At 39.5% G+C, this 19998-nt stretch overlaps 1 protein-coding gene across 12 annotated transcripts in view; it reads left to right on the top strand.

The window, feature by feature from the left end:
* The window catches only part of LOC147010889 (homeobox protein cut-like 1), a 379867-nt gene that overhangs the window by 247986 nt on the left and 111883 nt on the right, over positions 1 to 19998 (top strand). For all 12 annotated transcript variants that reach the window (XM_085860303.1, XM_085860296.1, XM_085860299.1 and 9 more), the window contains one exon: positions 11190 to 11322. In XM_085860303.1, the coding sequence (XP_085716429.1) occupies positions 11190 to 11322 (133 nt within the window). The remainder of the gene's footprint in view (positions 1 to 11189; positions 11323 to 19998) is intronic.

Here is a 19998-nt window from a genome sequence, read left to right as displayed (position 1 = left end):
TTACAAGGACATACAAGTAAAATACTAACGATTAATATTGCATCATTTCAAGGCGCAAGGAGATAATTTTAAAATCAAACAATGTGAAAAACCTGCACCCACATTTTGCAGCTTATTGAATTGTTCGTTGAAACCAGCCTGTTGGGATAGGTACGATTCTACATACATGCAAGCCAGGTATGGCTGCACTCGACATACATGGGTTTATTCTAAAGTGAAGGTACTGCTTCCATTGGCATGCTATTCATTAACATTTAGCCAAAATACTGTAATAAAAGAAAAGAGAAAAATATGTTGGCACAACTATGAAAGACAAATTCATCTGTCCTATTACACGGCCTCATATCCTCGGGACTCTTACGCATTGACTTGTACATTGTGTGCATGCTAACACAAGTTACTTGTCAACTCAAGAATCTAGACTAATCTGATAAATCCATCGTCCGTCCGACTCGTCCGATAAATCTGATGTGCTGTAGCATTCTTTTATTATTCTCTTTTCTTCATTGTTTTCTACTGGCACTACATGACGACAGTAGGAATAAGATAAATAAAAATGCAACAGAACGTCAGATTTATCGGACTACTCTAGACAATTGTGTCGCAAGGTGTGTTCTGCACACAAGTTATCACCGTATCCGGACAGCGAGATTGCTTCGTTTTATGCGCGGAGAGATACGGCCGATGACATGCGCCGGCCTTGTTTGTGATTATTTCGCCGTGGAGCAACATGTCCGCTCCGCTGCGCTGTTCACGTCACCTCACTAAAATATTTCTGATATCGAGCAGTATGCAAGTCGAATTTACATTATTGAATTACGAATAGGATTTAGTCTAACCAGCTGGTTTTTTTTCCGAGTGTTCCTTCGATGTGCTCCCAATCATCATGAACTCCAGGAATTTCATCGCCATTTTCCTCTGCTTGTCCTGCTTCGGGCTTGAACTGGTAAGGCCGTACTTCATTTCCAGCTGCCTGAACTTCACCTCCCGCGACTACGTTATCTGACAATTCTCCATGTGATTCAGACCAAAGTCCTTCATTTCTCTCACACTCACTGTCACTACCAGACAAATGAAAGTCCATGCCATCCATTATTCAAAATCAAATGTTCGATTTTTTTAAAGCAGAAATGAACGAAGTGATTGAGTCGACCAATCAAATGTGGAAACACACAGCAAGCCAATAGAATCACGTAGACCACCCACCTGAGTAATTAACGTGCAGCCTTTGTCATCCTGGAGTTGACGTCATGTGGGTGACGCCCCTTTCAGAAGAATTTTTAGGGGCGTTCCCGAAGACGTTTGTTTTTTTAATTTTACATTTTACAGAATGAGTATTGTGAAAAAACATTGTCAGATCTGAAATCATGATGAAAAGCTCCTCTCGGACATATATAAATGAAATTTATGTACTTTTGCATGTCAGGGGACCTTTAAGAGATATGTCTCTTTTGTTCGATGAGTAGTAACATTGCCTTTAAATCAATGTATGGTTTGTGTTTGTCCTGTTTTCGTTTTTTGAATAATTGGAGATTAACGCATTTGAGACGTCATTCGACTTCTTTGCCGATCTTACCCATCATTGTAATATCCTAATTAACAGTTATTTTTTCACATCTGATACCATATTTGATGATCGGAGCTCACAATCTCACCAATTAATTATATAGGTATCCGGGTGGAAATCCAAAAATAAATTGGGCTTTTTAGAAAACATTGTATACAATCCTGTGAACTAGAAGGGCACTCGGTAGAGCGCATACCTCTGCCACACAATGCCTGATCCACGATAACATATCGGGCTTAATACATTTTTGAAATATCATGCTATACAGAACTATATCGTTTTTGGCCCGATCTCTCAATGGTGAAGAATCACTTAAAAAATTAAATAATTCTCGTATCCAGATCCGGATCTGGATCTTCACCAAAATCTTATCATTTCGTCCTTGTCACACACTGAACCTGTCCACAAAATTTCACCTAGATCCATCCCCAACTTTTTGAGATATCGTGTTATAGAAAGGGCAGAAACCGACAGAAAGGGGTGAAAACATAACCTCCTTCACCTTTGGTGGCAGAGGTAATTATCTTCAAAAAGGGTGTTTAAATTTACCCAAATAGGCCCACCCAGTTTCCATTCCTGCACTCCATTGGAGTACCCTTTGTATGCATGCAAAGTAAAAGGCCGCTAGGTTTCATGGTTTTGCAGGTATGGAGGAGACACACACACACACACACACACACACACACACACACACACACACACACACACACACACACACACACACACACACACACACACACACACACACACTGACATTTATTATTATAGACTAGCAGAGCCGACCCGTCACTTCGCTGACGAACCAATTCAATCCATCCATTAGGACCATACTCTGTGCAGAGCGTTGGTGCTGCCTAAGCAGTCTCCTTGGCTATTGGACACAATCCTGGATGGGTCGCCACTCCGACACAGTATACCAGCATGATGGCACTCATTTTGCTGACCTCGGAAGGATGACAGGCAGAGTCAACCCCACCTGGTATTAATTCAACAGTTGAGTGGGATTTGAACTCAGGATCCTGGAATCCCCAGCCCACTAGCCTAACCATTAAGCCAACATCAGGCATACGAACCAATTGGTCATTGTATTTGCCAAAAAATTTGGGTGAGAAGGAAAGGAAGACAAATTTACCTATGCAAAGTGTGCTTTATCCCCTCACCCTCACCCCAACCACCACCCTCCCACTGCTCCTCGTCCCCATCCTCACATCCCACTCCCTCCCCCCCCTCCCTGCTTCCCACACCGCCGCGTGAAGCCGGGACCACATAGCCTATGTTACTCTGCACACAAAGTTGTATTTGTACCCCGAGTTTGTAGTTTGTAACTTGAAAGATGTGGCCTTGCATAAGGGAGAGAGAAAGAGAAGAAGAGAGAAAAAGAGAGAAAGAGAAAGAGAGAGAGAAAAAGAAAGAGAGAGAGAGAGACAGACAGACAGACAGACAGACAGACAGACAGACAGAGAAAGCTTCTGATTGCATGAACATTATTTTAAAACAAGGAAGCATTTTTCTTTTTTGAATGGAAACTGTGTGCAGTTTTATGTACTGCTTGGTGTGGTAGCCTCGTACTCAAAGCTTATGTCTGGTGTTGGCTTAATTGTTGGGGTGGTGGGCTTTGGATCCCAGCGTCTTGAATTCAAATCCCGCTCAGCTGTTGAATTGATACCGGGTGGGGTTAACTCGGCCTGTCATCCTTCCGAGGTCAGCAAAATGAGTGCCAGCATGTTGATATCCTGTGTTGGAGTGGTGACCCGTCCAGGATTGTGCCCAATAGCCAAGGAGACTGCTTAGGCAGCACCATCGCTCTGTACAGTGTGTGGTCCCAATTTCCTCTCTCCTCATAACTTATCCTTTTCTGGTCTTTGCGTATCCTTCCTCGTATGTAATACTAACACACACACACACACACACACACACACACACACACACACACACACACACACACACACACACACACACACACACACACACACACACACACCTAAATTATGTGAGATCTAGAAATGCAATTTGCTTGCTTGTTCAAGTTCTGATGTCAGGGATGCCTTGATGGAAATATTGAGAGCCCTCTCTTCAACCTGCTTCATCACTTATCAACCATCTCATTCTCCCAGTTGTTCCATAATATAGTTGCTCAGTGATAGTTTGCTTAATTGGGATAGTGTGCCTGCCAGCATACTGGATGCCAATTACAAACTGCTGTCCTCGTGATAAAAGGACAGGGTGTTGTATCATGAAGTAAACTTTCCTTTGAGTCAAACATTAACTTTGCTGTTCTGTTTGCAGTCTTACAAAGGACTTCCTCGAATTGTCTATGTTGCATTTATGTTTATGTCACACCAATATTTGGGGCTGTCACGATATATAATAACAAGACCGTTGTCATCTGTAACTCACCTGGGACTATAAGATCGAGAAATGTTATCCACCACCTTTGATCGAAATCTGATGCTTATTTGACCATCGGCCTTAAAGGCTGTTTTCTGACCTTTTGGAAGATATACGAAGCTCGTCTTCAAAAATCTCATTTTATGGGGTCATCATGTGGCCAATGTGTTCTTGGGAGAAAGTTAATCAGCAGTTTTGATGGAAATCCCAAGTTTAGCAGGAACATGCTTTTGCCATCGGCAATCCAACAACAACCAATACATTTTGAAAATATCCCAGTGATTTAATGTCAAATCAGACAAGTTGCAGTCGTATTGATTTAATACTATTTTCCACTGTGCCACTGATCAGTATGATACGTAGCATGGGCCACCCCACCCCACACTCCCCTGTCTGCACTTGAGTATAAAATAAGAGAGGATTAAGTTTAAAATATACATTTGTTAAAATTAATTTATAACCAATGTTTGTGACAGAAAATGATTTCTAATCACGTGGTTATTTGTTTGTGTTGTTACCTCTGCCACCAAAGGTGGACGGAGGTTATGTTTTCACCCCTGTCTGTCTTTGTTTGTTTGTTCACCTGTTCAGCAGGATATCTCAAAAACTTGTGGACGAATTCGGACGAAATTTGGGGCACAGGTTGGATGGGTGACAAGGAATAATTGATTTTGGTGAAAATCTGGATCCGGATCTGAGAACTTTTGTCAGTGATTCTTCAGCAGAGTGACAGGGCTAAAACGATATATAACATGATATCTCAGAAAGCAATGGATGGATTGGACGAAACTTACTGAACAGATTGGATGTGTGATAAGGAAGAATTGAATCGATTTTGGTGAACATCCGAATCCTGATCCAGATACGAGAATTTTCGAATTTTTAAGTGATTCTTTACCATTGAGAGATGGGGCCAAAAACAATATATAGCATGGTATTTAAAAAAGTTGTGGACAAGTTATGACAAAACTAGGTGGATGAGTTGGTTTGGTGACAAATACAAGCCAATTAGATTTTGGTTCATGTCCGGATCCAGATCCGGCCAATCAGTGGGATACAAAACATAAACTGTTCAGCCTGGCATGGTTATGCACCCTACTGAGTGCCGTTCTAGTTTGTCTGTTTGCCTGTCTGTGAACAGATCTCAAAAAGTTATGGACGAATTCAGACGAAATTTGGTGGGTGACAAGGACAAATTGATTATATTTTGGTGAAGATCCAGATTTGGATCCTAGAATTTTTAAAGTGATTGTTCTCCATTGAGAGAAAGGACCAAAATGATATATAACATGATATGTTGTGGAAGTGTTATGACAAAACTTGGTGGATGAGTTGGGTGGATGACAAGACGAAGCAGATTAGGTTTTGGGTAAGGTCCACATGCAGGTCCGGCCTATCAGTGGGACACAAAACGTAAACTGTTCATCCTGGCCGAGGTATGCACCCGACCGAGTGCCATTCTAGTTTATTTTTTCTCCGATTGACACCCCAGTGGCAAGTTGAAGTGAAATTATCTAACAGTGCTCCATAATTAATTTTGTGAACTTTGATCTCAAAAGCCACAAAATGAAAAAAAAAATTTAAACCCTTTTTCGGACATCACCCATTCTTCCAACAGCTTCAATACCTGTATTTAAAGAGCACATATGCAAGGTAAACAACATCCTTCTTGCAACTCCCTCCTTCTTTTAACATCGATCTAAGACTTGTAGGGGTAATTCAACATCAATCATGATTATGAATTTGAATTTGCATGATTATGAATTTGCATGGACATTAGTAAGCAATGAACAAATACATCGAAGTATAAGCTTATGGGATTTGAACTTGAGTTCTGAGCTTCATGAGGCTTCAGTTCAGAAAGGAATGTTAAACAGGCCATACCGGATGGGAATGATGGGAATACTAAAACATACCTGATGGGACTATGAATGGCAATACTAACTAGAGGGGGAGCACTCGGGAGAGTGCAAAACCTCCGCCGCCAATACTGCTGGGTCACTGAAGTGAACCTTATATCTTATTCATTAAATATGTCAACAGTGCTGACAGTTAAAGTTCTTTTTTCCATTTTTATTTTGGGGGGGGGGGTGGAAATCACTTAAAACATGTAAAAATGCAAAAAAAAATAAAAAAAAATCGAAATTTTGTTGAAAAAAAAAGTTGCAAAATTTTTTTTTCTCTAACAATTTTTTTTTGGGGGGGTTGGAAATCACTTAAAACATGTAGAAATGCAAAAAAAAAATTTGTTCTCTAACAATTTTTTTGGGGGGGGTTGGAAAACACTTTAAATATGTAGAAATGCAAAAAAAAAATTTTTCTCTAACAATTTTTTGGGGGGTTGGAAATCACTTAAAACATGTAGAAATGCAAAAAAAAAAATTCTCTAACAATTATTTTTGGGGGGGGGGGTTGGAAATCACTTAAAACATGTAGAAATGCAAAAAAATAATTTTTCTATATTTTTGGGGGGGGGTAAAAAAAAAAAATTTGGGGGGGGTTTGGAAATCACTTAAAACATGTCGAAATGCAAAAAAATATATATATTTTTTCTCAAACAATTTTTTTTTGGGGGGGGGGACCAAGTCCAAAATTTAATGGCATGATCCTTGGACCATACCTAACCGCCCCCCACCAAGTTTCGTCGAAATCCGTCGAGGAGTTTTTCCATAATACTGTTCACAAACAAACAAACAAACAAACAGAAAGGGGTGAAAATAGTAACCTCCATCCATCTTCGAAGATGGCAGAGGTTAATAATAATGGGAATGCCCTTGTGAAACAATTCAAGTATCTATTTCACCTCCACTCCTTTGACCAGTGCTTCGAGGTTAGCAGTGTACCACCACCTCAGGTCACTCTCCATCCCTCCCCGTGATATTTTCTACCCTCTTACACACACCCTCAACCCTCCACATCTATTTGCAGGTTGCTGTGATGTTTCCTTCTCTATCTTTCCCTCCCCTCCTGTGCATTCATACTCTTGTGGCCACGTGTTGTCCCACTTTCACACTGTCAGCGCATTGCCTTCTGACCTCGGGCACATTTTTCTTTCCATTTTGTATAGAAACAAACATTTTATTGTATTTTTCAAACCGATTACATTTGATTAATTAAAACATCATCCTATCTATGAAATGCTAACAATTTTTATGCCTCGGCTGACGAAGTTGCTGGAGGCATTATGTTTTCAGGTTGTCTATCCGTGCTTACGTGCGTACGTCCGTCCGTGCTAATTTTCTCTGTTTTCTCTGCAACCGCTTATCTGATTGACACAAAATTTTCACCATAGGTGCGATTACACATGCAGAACGTTTTAAGGATGATTATGACGTCATAGGTCACGTGGTGTGGCAGCTATGTTGGAAAAAAGGAAAAACTTTGGACTTCTATCTCAGAAACCGCTCCAAAGAAAAAAATTTAAACTTGGCACATGTCAAGTACTCCCCATGGGATACAAGTGTGATTTTTTTTGATTATGTCATAGATGGCATCGTTACAACATCATAATTGCATCTATTGAATGCTTTATCCGAGCAGTATGATAATTTTTGAGGGTCACCTCGGGATAAATTGTAAGGGGGAAAAAAAATTGGTGATGTCTTCGGTCACGTGGTTTTGCAGCGATATTTTTTGTTAACATAAAAGCCTTCAAAAATCTTCTTCTCTGAAACGGTTGACCAGATCGAGGCAAAATTTTACAGCTATGATTGCCTATCCACGAGGAACAAAAAGTTCTCCATCTATGATGTTGTAGGTCACATGGCTTGGCAGCTCTCATTTTTTGAAGAATAAACCTTTGAAAATCTTCTTCTCCAGAACGGCTTGACAGATCGAGGGGAAACTTCACGCACATGTTCCCCAAGCCTTGGGGATACCAGGGTGTTCACAAATAATTAATAGGTCACATGGTCTGGCAGCCATATTGGATTGAACGAAAATGTTTTAAAAAATTATTCCTCTTGAACCGCTTCATCAATCAACACGAAACGTCGCAGTTATGGTCTAGTGGTCATGGGGAATACATGTTTTAAATTTCAACCTGATCGGACGCATGGAATGGCAGCCAGAATTATTTAATGTTTTGAATCTCGGTTCAGGGATTTAAATCAAACTTTGTGCAAGTATGGTATGGATAATGATGTAATAATGTGGGCAGAGGCATATCTGTCGACATCACAATGTCGAAGACTGCCATTCTAGTTTTTAATAAAATATTGTTTAAAAAGCTCAGTCAAACTCACTTAAATTTAATATAATCAAATTTTAATACACTGTATTCACAAAGTTCACAATGTAAAATCATGTTTTGCTATTCCAACATAACCTGTTTGCTGTCATTGGGTTTGCATTTCTTTCGCCTGCAATCTAAAATGCTTATTATTACTTCCACCAATAAAAGTGGAAGGAGGTTATGTTTTCACCCATGTCTGTCTGTTTATTTGTCTGTGTGCAGGATATGTCAAAAAAGTTGTGGATGGATTCGGATTAAATTTGGTGGACAGGTTGGGTGTATGTGACAAAGACAGACTGATTAGATTTTGGTGAAGATCTGGATCCGGATCCAACTACTGGAATTTTTTAATTTTTAAAGTGATTCTTCACCATTGAGAGATGGGTCCAAAAATTATATATAGCATGATATTTAAATAAAATGTTGGGCTTGATATGTTTTACTGGATCTGGCATTGCGTGGGCAGAGGTATGCGCTCTACCGAGTACCGTTCTAGTTACATTTAATCCAGGCTCAACAGTTGACGGTTTGCATCCCACTGATAGGCTGGATCTGTATCTGGATCTTAACCAAAATTGAATCAGCTTGCTCTTGTCACCTACCCAACTCATCCACCAAGTTTCGTCCAAATCCATCCATAACTTTGAGATATCGTGTTTTCTGTATCGTTTTTGACCCCATCTCTCAATGGTGAAGAATCATTTTAAAAACTCCACTATCCAGATCTGGATCTTCACAAAAATCTAAGCAATTCGTTCTTATGACACACTCAACCTGTTCAACAAGTTTCGTCCGAATCCGTCATTAACTTTTTGAGATATCCTGCTCTTAGACAAACAAACAAACAAAGATGTCATGCATAGCACGACGATACTTGCGAAATTCATAAAACAAATTTGACCTTAAAAATAATTGGTTGTTAAATTCAGTGATCAAATATGCAAATCCTCTTCGAATTTCAAGTCAATCGGATGAAAATTTATGATTTTAGATATTCGACAAAGCTGTTGACCTTTGGCCTCAAAAACAATAGGCTTCTTGCTGATGACAAACTTCACCAGGTGGTGAGATTTTTTGTGAAGATTGGTTTAGAATTGTGACCTGTAGGTGATTGACAGACAGACAGACAATGCACAAGACCAACAAATACACTTGAAAAATTTTCGATTTTCACATGTAACAAACAAGGAGGAATACATAACCTCCGTCTGCCTTCGGGGGCGCAGGTAAAAATGTTTTATGTGCAATTGATAATTGCCGTCAACATGTATTCACGCTATGTCATTCTTAAATATGACTATTCACACCAAAAGCGCCCATTTTTTATTCATGCAATTACCGCTGGATTGTCGCTTCCTTTGTCCAATGATCGTACGGAACATGTGAAGCAACTGTAATCCATTGAGCTTTTCTGCTGACTTATGTAAACAAGAATGATTTGAAAAGCAAGGAATTAGGAGAGCGAATTATGGAAGGAAACGGGTCATGAATGATTATTTCTCATACTGTTGCTATTTAATAGCTGTGACACTTTCTGTTGTGCGAACTTGTAATATCGTGTTTTTGTGTTTGTTTTTCTCTTAAATAGATTAAGGAGATGTGGATGGCACTGCCTTTTCATAGGTAGAATTTTGGGCCAATCCCAAGTTTCCCTGGGAGTGTTAAGTGAATCACCCACCAGTCTAAATTGGTACCACTTGTAGATCGGACCAGACTTCTAGATCAGACCAGGTATGCAGATTACCTGTTCCTTGAAGGTTATTACTAACATATCTGGGGCTATTTTACAATAATAATAAAATCTGGCAGCGATAGGTACGGTTTTTTTTTGAATGACCTTGATTTCCAGACGCTTATGAACCTTCATACTTGTATATTTAGTCAGACTTGAATCACCATCTCTGGTACACAGTCGATTGTCCATACCACTGTTTTGTAATAGTTGCTCTTTGTCGCCAAAGATGGCTGTTCACATGTGATGTGCGAACACCTGGGTGCAGTGAATTGTTTACAGTGCAGGAGCTGCTGCCAGCACAGCAACCACACTCCGAGATGGCAAACAGTGTAACTTGGTATTTAGGAATATTCGAGAAGATCAGATCACTTGATGCCTGCAGCTTAGAATAGGAATTTGTAATTTATTCAGGGTGCCGGTGATAACTCGCCTATGCTTCACCAATGATGCTGGTGAATCTTTAACATCTCCCAGCTATTGCTACTTACGGGTCCTCAGCCTCAGCTTCATGTCCTTCTGATGGACAGCATGCTATTTGATGCAACATCCTGTTTTTGAAGCACCAATCCAAAATGTTATAGTCAAGCCAATAATCAAACTCAGATTGGACAGCTCAAAGTTAAGTGTGCTACCTTTCCACCATCCTATCAGATATGTCCTCACTACTAGGCTACCCTTTACCCCTCTTGCAATATCCTCTCTGTCATTGTTTGGTTTTCTTTACATTCTCACTTGGACATTGTGTTTATTAAGATCTGGAAAGAAACCTATTTGCTTCGAAAATCAGTTTAGTGTTATAGCATCTGGATATGTGTTCTGCTCATCTTGGCTTTCAATCAGCAGTCTCCAGCTTCAATGTCAAACCTGAAAGTTTCTGATGATGCAGTGATGTTGTATGCTGGTGAAACAGAATGTATTTCATGATATGCTGCGAGCCTGGTGTTGGCTCAGTGGTTAGGGTGGTGGCTTGGGATCCTAGGGCCCTGAGTTTAAGCCCCGTTGGCTGCTTAATTAATATACCAGGGAGTTGACTCAGCCTGTCATCCTTCCGAGGTCAGCAAAATGAGTACCAGTTCCAGTGTGTGTACTGGTAGGGGGCACTGCATCAGCGACACAGTCGCACTTCAAGAAATGATAGCTACCCCATAAGCTAAGCTGCCATACGACCACCATATGCTGCTCATGATTTTTGCATAATTTTTCTTTCTTTTGCTGTCTTTGCTCTTATCATTGGCCACAATCACACCCTTACTCAATGCTCCTAGATCCAACTTTGCATCTGGAGCGTCTGGAAGAGACCCTTGAGCGGTTACAGGATGTTGAGGCTGCAAATCAGCAGTTGAGTGAAGCGCTGGAGCGGGAAGTCACCTGTCAGCGGGAGCATGCCGACCGGGACAGGTATATACACACACAGATTACAAAAGGCATTTCCTGTTTGGTGTCTGCAATCAGTTCTCAGGCCTAGTCAGTGCCTGCCAGTATTACTGTATCCACCCACATTATCTCCTGGGATCTCCATTATCGCCTTCATTAACACACTCCTACCCTGCACAATGGTGAATGAAGAGATGCCAGATGAAATAATTATCATGGACATTTGACTTTACAACATGGTCTGATTAACATGTGAGTAGGGCAGCATAGTGATTGAGCCAACGCACACTGATCAAACCTACAGCTGCCCCTTGCCATTCTGGATTGTGCTGGTGTTATATGTTAATAACAATCTGTAGCATTCCACTCAAACTATGTGGGAACTAAAGTAGTCACACTGACATTTCTGGTACATTCACCACTCGACGTCGAAAGCCCACTCCTTTTTGGGACTTAAAGGCAATTTCCACAAACAAACTCCTTGTGTCTTTGCTTTATAAAAAAATATTGCACGATCAATTTTTCATCTTGCTCATACCCAAAAAAACTTGCCATCTCTTCAGAGTTCATTGACAACTTAATAATCTAACCTGCCATTCGAAAAACCTCCAATGGTTTCTCGTGAGATATATATTAGAAATCTGATGAGAATCACATCAAATATTGTATTGTAAAACAAATTGTAAAGGTGTTCCCATTTTTCTGAAGTGAATGATGCACAGAGAGATAGAAAAAACAAGAAGGAAGCATTTGTGACCAGCAGCACATCCTGGTGTCTGTAATCAATATACATGTATAAGTACATGTGTACATTACCGGTAAAAAGTTTTAGAACACCACCATTTTTCCAGTTTTTACTGAAATTTAAGCAGTTCAAGTCCAGTGAATAACCTGAAATGGTACAAAGCTAAGCGGTAAACTGCCAGAGGTTAAAAAAAAAGAAGTTTAAGTTACCAAAAACTGAAAAAAATAATGTAAATTTCAGAGTTGGTAAAAAAGGCCCTTTTCAGGGAACAAGTAATGGGTTAGCAACTGCAGCTGTTCTGCAGCAATGGAAGTAAATTAAGCCTTGAAAGTTGATGCAAACAATTCTTACAAGTGTCCCAACTTTTGTTGATTAGTTACAAACCCTCTGTCTGTATAAAAGCAGTGTTGGAACAGACTGTGTTGTTACACCCTCTGAAGCATTATTTGGACAATATTGCACTGCAGAAAGTAGTATGTTGCTGTCATAATGGTGAGAAAAAGACAATTAACAAAGGAAGACAGACAGACCATTATAACCGTTAAACGTGTTGGTCTTTCCTTGAGAGAAATTGTAAAGAAAGCCAAGGTGTCAGTGAGTACAGTTTCCTACACCATCAAAAGGTACTTGGAAACTGGAGGAAACTCTGACAGGAAGAGGTCTGGGAGACCCAAAGCCACAACACAATCAGAAGACAAGTTTCTGAGAGTCAACAGCTTGCGTGATAGGTGGCTCACAGGACAGCAGCTTCGTAAGAAAGCCATTGCTAAGATTGCAAAATGAGAAAAAGAGGCTTGCCTGGGCCATGAAGCACCACCAGTGGACTACTGAAAACTGGAAGAAGGTCTTATGGACCGATAAATAAAAATTTGAAATCTTTGGTTCATCAAGCAAGGTTTTGGTACACCGTCGAGTAGTCGAAAGGGATGGTTCCTCAGTGTGTGACACCAACTGTCAAACATTGATGAGGAAGCGTGATGATCTGGGGCTCTTTTGCTGGATCCAGAGTCGGCTACTTGCACAGTGACTGGCACCCTGAACCAAAAGGGCTACCACAGCATTTTGCAGCGCCATGCAATACCCTCTGGTCTATGCCTAGTTGGTCAGGGGTTCATCGTACAGCAAGATAATGACCCAAAACATACCTCCAGGCTCTGTCAGAACTACCTTAGAAGAAAAGAACAAGACGGTAGGCTTCAAATCATGGAATGGCCAGCACAGTCTCCAGACTTAAACCCCATCGAGCTGGTTTGGGATGAACTGGACAGAATGGTGAAAGCAAAGCAACCTACAAGTGCAACACATTTGTGGGAACTTCTGCAACAGTGTTGGGAAGAACCTTCCGAACAATATTTGATTTCCATTGTCGAAAGAATGCCACGAGTATGTTTGGCTGTTATATCTGCAAAAGGTGGCCACTTTGATGAGTCAAAAATTTAGAATAAATTTTGTTCAACAAAACGATTCCATGATTTATTTTTTATCTGCAATTGTTTGTTTGTTCTATGCTTTAATTTCAGAGTGCATTGAAACATTAAACTGCTTAAATTTCAGTAAAAACTGGAAAAATTTGGGTGTTCTAAAACTTTTGACCGGTAGTGTATATACTGAATGTATATGTGTATATATATTGTGTATGTATATAACATATATATATATAACATATATATATATATATATATATATATATATATATATATATATATATATATATATATATATATATATATATATATACGTATATATACATATACTGAAACGCAAAAGAAACTTACCACCTTTTAAACCTTCAAATATCAACAATAACACTGCGTGTAGTAAATGTGTGTACTTATTTGTGGACAATAGTGTCCTCACTGTCAGACAAAACGGTCACGGATGGTCACTTGAACCTTCAATGGTCACTTCATAGCACAGCTGTTCAACAGCCGTTTTGACTGTCAGTGATTAGCCAAGGGGTACAGGATGATTTTAATGAGCTGCACATGATGTCTTGATATTGGCTTTAAAAAGGCCAGTGCAAAATGGGCATTTCAATCAACATGCCACGATTGTCAAGGGATCAACGGCAGTGTGCCTTGGGCATACTGCAAGGCGGATTGAGCTACCCTGAGGTGGCACGTTGCCTTGGCTGTTCACACCAGACGATATCGGCCCTGGTGGACAGAGACACCCTCCACAACTCTGCAGATGACAGACCTCGATCAGGGAGGCCAAGAGTCACTACTGCAAGGCAGGAAAGGCAGATGGTCCTAAGTCAGATGGCTTCAGACATTGAGGACTGAGTGGGACAGAATCCAGCAGCAATCCATCCAAAGACTAGTAGGCAGTATGCGCCGACGATGCACTGCCTGTATCCAAAACAATGGTGGCCACACACACTATTGAAAAGGGACTGACATTGCACCCTGTGCTGTTCTGTACTGTTGAACAAACTTATGAGATGGTGTATCTTGGTCAAAAACTTGACATGTCATCAATAAAATGCCAATGTTTCAATTAGCAATTGTTGGTTTGTTTTATTTTGAACTGTTACAATTTTATTACATTTCAAAGAAGTGGTAAGTTTCTTTTGCGTTTCAGTATATATATATATATATATATATATATATATATATATATATATATATATATATATATATATATATATATATATATATATATATATATACATATACACACACACAAGTAGTGGACAAAATAATGGAAATATCTGGGTAAATGAGGGACACCAAGTATATTGAAATCAACGGCTTCCACACAGGTGTTGTCCATGTGTTAATATAGCAAATAACATCCCAGCATGCTTTCGGTCATGTATAAAAATGCTGCACAGGCCTGGATGCCTGTAATTATAGCTTGCATGGCTGCAAGAGACCTTTTTGTATACATTGTCAAGGCTCGTATGAGAGCTAACACTCAATGCACAGGAAGGGGGCCGTGAGACAAGAGGGGAGGACAAAACAGTAGGGAACAGAAACCTCAGTTACTTTGAAAGAGGGGTGATTGTTGGGGCACGTTTGGCAGGAGCTTTAGTGACAAATACAGTTCAACTCGCTGATGTTTTACGTGCAACGGTGTCTCAGGTGATGTCAGCATGGAACTCCCAGGGAAAGACATCATCAGCAAAGGGCAACAGTGGGTGGAAGCGCATACTCTCGGATTGTGATATCCATGCATTCATTTGAAGTGCAAGACAAAGCAGGGTAGCAACTGCAGATCAATGGACTATAAATTTCAACCTGGGGCACGAGCAGCCAGTTTTATTAAAAACGGTCCTCTGACAACTCCACAGAGCAGAACACTATAGTTGGCTTGCATGATACAAACCGCTCATCACACTTGGCAATGCACGTTTGCGAGTTCAGTGGTGCAACGAGCACAGGCAATGGACTAATGAGCAGTGGAGAAATGCAATATGGTTTGATGAATCATCCTTCACCATGTTCTTGACAAATGGGCGAGTGCACGTGTTGCACCAACCTAAATAACTCCACAACCCTGAGTGCTTGGTTCCAGTAATGAAGGGTTTTGCTGGTTCTGTGATGTTGTGGGGTGCATTTTCCTGCATGGTTTGGGTGTAGTCATTTCCTTCGAGGACAAGGCCAATGCCAATCATTACGTAAGGTACTGAGTGATCATTCTGCACCCCATGTTGCAGTTGCTGCTGGGAGGTGTGTCTTCCAGGATGACAATACCCCCATCCACAGAACACGTGTGGTCGCCCATTGGTTTGATAAGCATGACACTGATGTTATGCATATGTCATGGCCTTCTCTGTCACCAGATCTGAACCCAATCTTGCATTTATGGGATATTCTAGAACGACGCCTGAGACAGTGTTTCCACCTCCATCTAGCTGCCGAGCGGAACAGATATAGTAGGTGCAGCACCGGCTAACAGAGCAAATCAGGTGGAGTACAACTTCCCATCCAACTATACTTGTACACTGTGTCAGACCAATGAAGGAAAAGACAACTGAGACAGATTGGAAATAACAACAAACAATTATTTATTTACACACACAAGCAATCATTTCAAAGCTAGTATTTATACACAAGAAAGCAAAAGGCACATAAGAGCATATTTAACCGTACACATATTCTTTCTTATGCAATCTAACTTACACAAGGGACACATGGCCATCATTGAAATCAGGGAAGGAGAAGACGAGAAGAAAAACTTGAGAAGAAAAAAAATGTAAAGTATGGAGAAAAGAAAAGTAGGGTCTTTTCTTTTCTCCCTCACCTCACACAGCCTGTTGGGGCTGCACCATTCCAAATATACTAGAGAATGAGGCAGATTGGCCATGGCGATGTGACATGCAGCCACGTCCCTGAGGTGCCCAGGCTCTGTAGGCAAGTCGTCTAAGGCGTCACAGATATGCTAGCTGCAAGCAACTCCGTTACTGCTGGGCCCCCATATCCAGCAGTTCCCCACGAACCAAAGCACGTTCTGGGCTTTCCACACTGCCCTTCTCCGCATTATGTGCTTTCTGCTCCTCGCAGGCCAAGCTTTGAGGACAAAGACAAGTTCTTTGGCGACTCTTTCCTGTACACTTGCACTTCTGTCCTCCCATTCTTCTTCCTCTCACTCTGCACTCTGAGCTTTCTCTGGCAAGGACGAGGACCACTTCAAGAAGCGCTATGGTCTCCACAACATGGCTATAACCTCGTCCAGCAACTCTTTGATTGCGCCGATGCAGTGGGCTATGTTGAACTCATAACATTGGCTGATGGTGAGCTCTGGGTGTAATAGGTTTTTTAAAGTGGAGATTACCCCTTGGCTGAGCAGCTGGATCAGGGTGGTGGTGTTAGGTGGCAGGAAGATCACCTCGACATTCGGGTGAACCACTTTCAGGTCCCCGGTGTGGCCAAGAGCGTTGTCGATGAGCAGGAGAACCTTGAACGCAAGGTTTTGCTCCGCCAAGTACCTCTCCAACTGAGGGATGAAACATCCTTCTTATGACTCCATCTTTGCACTTTACTTCTTCAGGTTTCTTCTTGGTCTTCCGTTTCATTATGTAACCAGTCCATGAAAATGGCTGCCATCACTCACACCTGCCTGTGTGCCCTCCAAAACACAGGCAGCGTGTGCTTGTTCTTGCCCTTGAGAGCAGACGATTTCAGGGAACAGAACAGCATCATGGGCTTCTTCATACCGTCACCTTTCGCGTTTTCGCAGAAGTGATGAGGTACCCAGTCCTTTGCGGCCTTGAATCCCGATGCTGTCCCCTCGTGCTTCGAGATAAAAGTTCGTGTTGGCCTTTTTTTTCCAAAACAGGCTGGTCTCATCAGCATTGAACACACGCAACAAAAGAATATGAGGCGTCAAGTTGTAGTGGGTATGGGAATGAAGATGTGTGGTCGCTTGTTGTGAAATTAAAATGAAGGATTGTGCTTCTCATCTTATTTTAATATGAGATAAAATGTCTTTGTATTGACATTTATTAATTATTTTCATGTTCATCAACTGGTCTTAAATGGCTGATGTTTCATAAAAACAATTGTTATTTCCAGCCTTCTTACTACCTAACAGCAATAACAGTCTATTAACTAATTGTGATGGGTCATTTAGAAGAAAACTAACACCTGAACCAAGCCTACTTAAAGCCTGAATAATGTGTTTCTCCTTCTCATTGTTCCAACTTTTACCAGATAGACGAACCCTATAATTAAGAGAGTCCAGCAGATTAATATATACTATATCATCCTTATTTTCCATGTCCAATGGTTGATCAAAAATACTTTGATTCATCCCTCACAGTTGAATCTTGTTTTCCATCTTTGTTAGAAGAAGCATTAATCTCGGAGTTAGTTTAACAGGGGGTTGGGCAGAACTCAATAAACTTAATTCATCATTAAATATCAATACCTTTTCTTGAACAAGATGAACTATTGCTGGTTGTTCTGTTGGAATGAGTCCTGCTTTGGTTTTTGAATCTGCTGAATATTCATTGTTTTGAAGAGCATTCACAACATAATCAGGGGGTTGATTAATCTCTTTCAGTTGTTGAAATAATCCTTCATCATCATCTTCTAATTCTTCTATATGCTCTAATTCTTTCTCCGTCATTTGACTGAAATCTTTTAACATTTGAAGTTTTATTGGAGTATATTCTATGGTGGGAACTGTGGAAGCATCTATAATTTTTTCATGGGAAGTTTTTAAAAGTGGTTTAAAAAATTTCTCTTGTTTTCTTTCAAATGCTTCTTCACCCGTTAGTTTCTGTCTGTGTTTCTTCTTTATGTCTTCCTGTTGTTTTTCAACTTTTGAAACAAACTCTTGATGCTCCTTAATTCTTCTTGCTCTTTCTTTCGCATCCATTTATTTATTGGAAAATGTCATTTAATGAATTGTAAAGATCAACAGGGAAATTTTCCTTTTCTTCATCATTAAAGTAGATGTGTTCAAATAAATCATTTTCTTTAAGTATTTTATCAAATTATTTATTGACATAAATACGAGTTGTAATTTCTTCTTCACTAATACTTGTATCTCTGCTTTTCATACATTTGCGTTGAGTTTGTTCATAAACATCAAAACCGAATGATAAAATCTTAACCCCATAACCATTCAGATGTTTCATAATTTCTCTCATTCCTTCTGGATTAGTTTCTAATATCCCAAGCCCACCAGATTTTAGGTTCCTTTAGTCACTCTTACAATGTGAATATTTTGTTGTACCAAGAGAAACCTCTTCAAATATTTGACCTTCATTCCTCAATCACATATGTTCCTCTATTGAAATAGAGAAATAATCTTCACCTTCTACTTCTCCAGGTCTTATTGCTTCTCCAAGTCGAGTTGTTGTTGATACAATATGAACTACATGGTGTTTTTTAAGCAAATTTAAAATATTCTCATTTGTACAACACAAGAACCTTGATTTATGAAATTTTTTCCAGAAGCAGATTTACCCATAAGATTTGTAATAATAGTTGTCATTTATATATGTAATTGTTTATAAAATAAAAAATATATCCCTTAATATCTCATCTTGTTTCACAACAATATATTTATATTTTTCAGTTGTGTGCTTCATATAATCCCCAAATTCCTTTTTACTACATAATGTAGAACAATTGTCTCTCCAAAAATTGTTTATATCTATTGAATTTAACTTGAATAAAATAAAAGTATTAGCATTGTTTCTTATTGAGTGACGAGGAAGTAGAAAGTATGATTGACAAAGATAAATACAATTACAAGAAGAATGTCTCCCTTTTGTGTTGCAGCTATCCATTACCGTTTGGTTTCTCTCATTAACACAATCATCAAAGATAACGAGGTTCTTTTTTGATTTATCCAAATCTTGGGGAGAAGGTATATCATCCGTATTATCACTAAGAATACAAGTTATCAGCTTTGATTTCTTTTTATATCTCTGTGTATCACAAAATAGTTGCATTGTATCTTCAATGTTGTAATCATTTACTTTGTTTTGAAGTTTAAATAAACCGATTATATCTTCTTTTTGAAGACCAGCATTAAAACCTTCTGAGAGTAGTTGATACTCAGGTTGGAAACTTGACTTTGTAAAAATTATTAAATTATCATAATCTAAAAAAAAGGAGCATCTTTAAAAGTGAGCAGGTTTTTCCACATCCGCTTGAACCAACTATGAGACATCTTAATGAATTTGGAAGATTTTTATGGTTGTTTAATTATATCTTATTTTCCCAAATGGGTAAAAAATCATTCATTTATATATTTGGAAAACAGGTTATTTAATTTATTATTGGCTTTTTTAGAAACTCTATATTTTATCCTAATTTCAGGTTTAATTTCAAGATAATCCATTATTTTATTTATCCAATATCTTGTGTTGATATTTCCCTGAAAATGGCAATTGTGAATAATATATAACAACAATCCTTTGAACATTTCTCTAATACGTTCAGTTTCTTCCATTGTAAGGAAAGGTGTGTTATCACCCTCATACTTTACATTCA

The sequence above is a fragment of the Eptatretus burgeri genome, chromosome 16 (genome assembly GCF_056783735.1).
Source record: "Eptatretus burgeri isolate ZD-2024b chromosome 16, Ebu_testis_v1, whole genome shotgun sequence".
Classification (NCBI taxonomy): Eukaryota; Metazoa; Chordata; class Myxini; order Myxiniformes; family Myxinidae; genus Eptatretus; species Eptatretus burgeri.
Note: the sequence above shows the minus strand (reverse complement) of the source record. Positions and strands in the feature narration are given on the sequence as shown.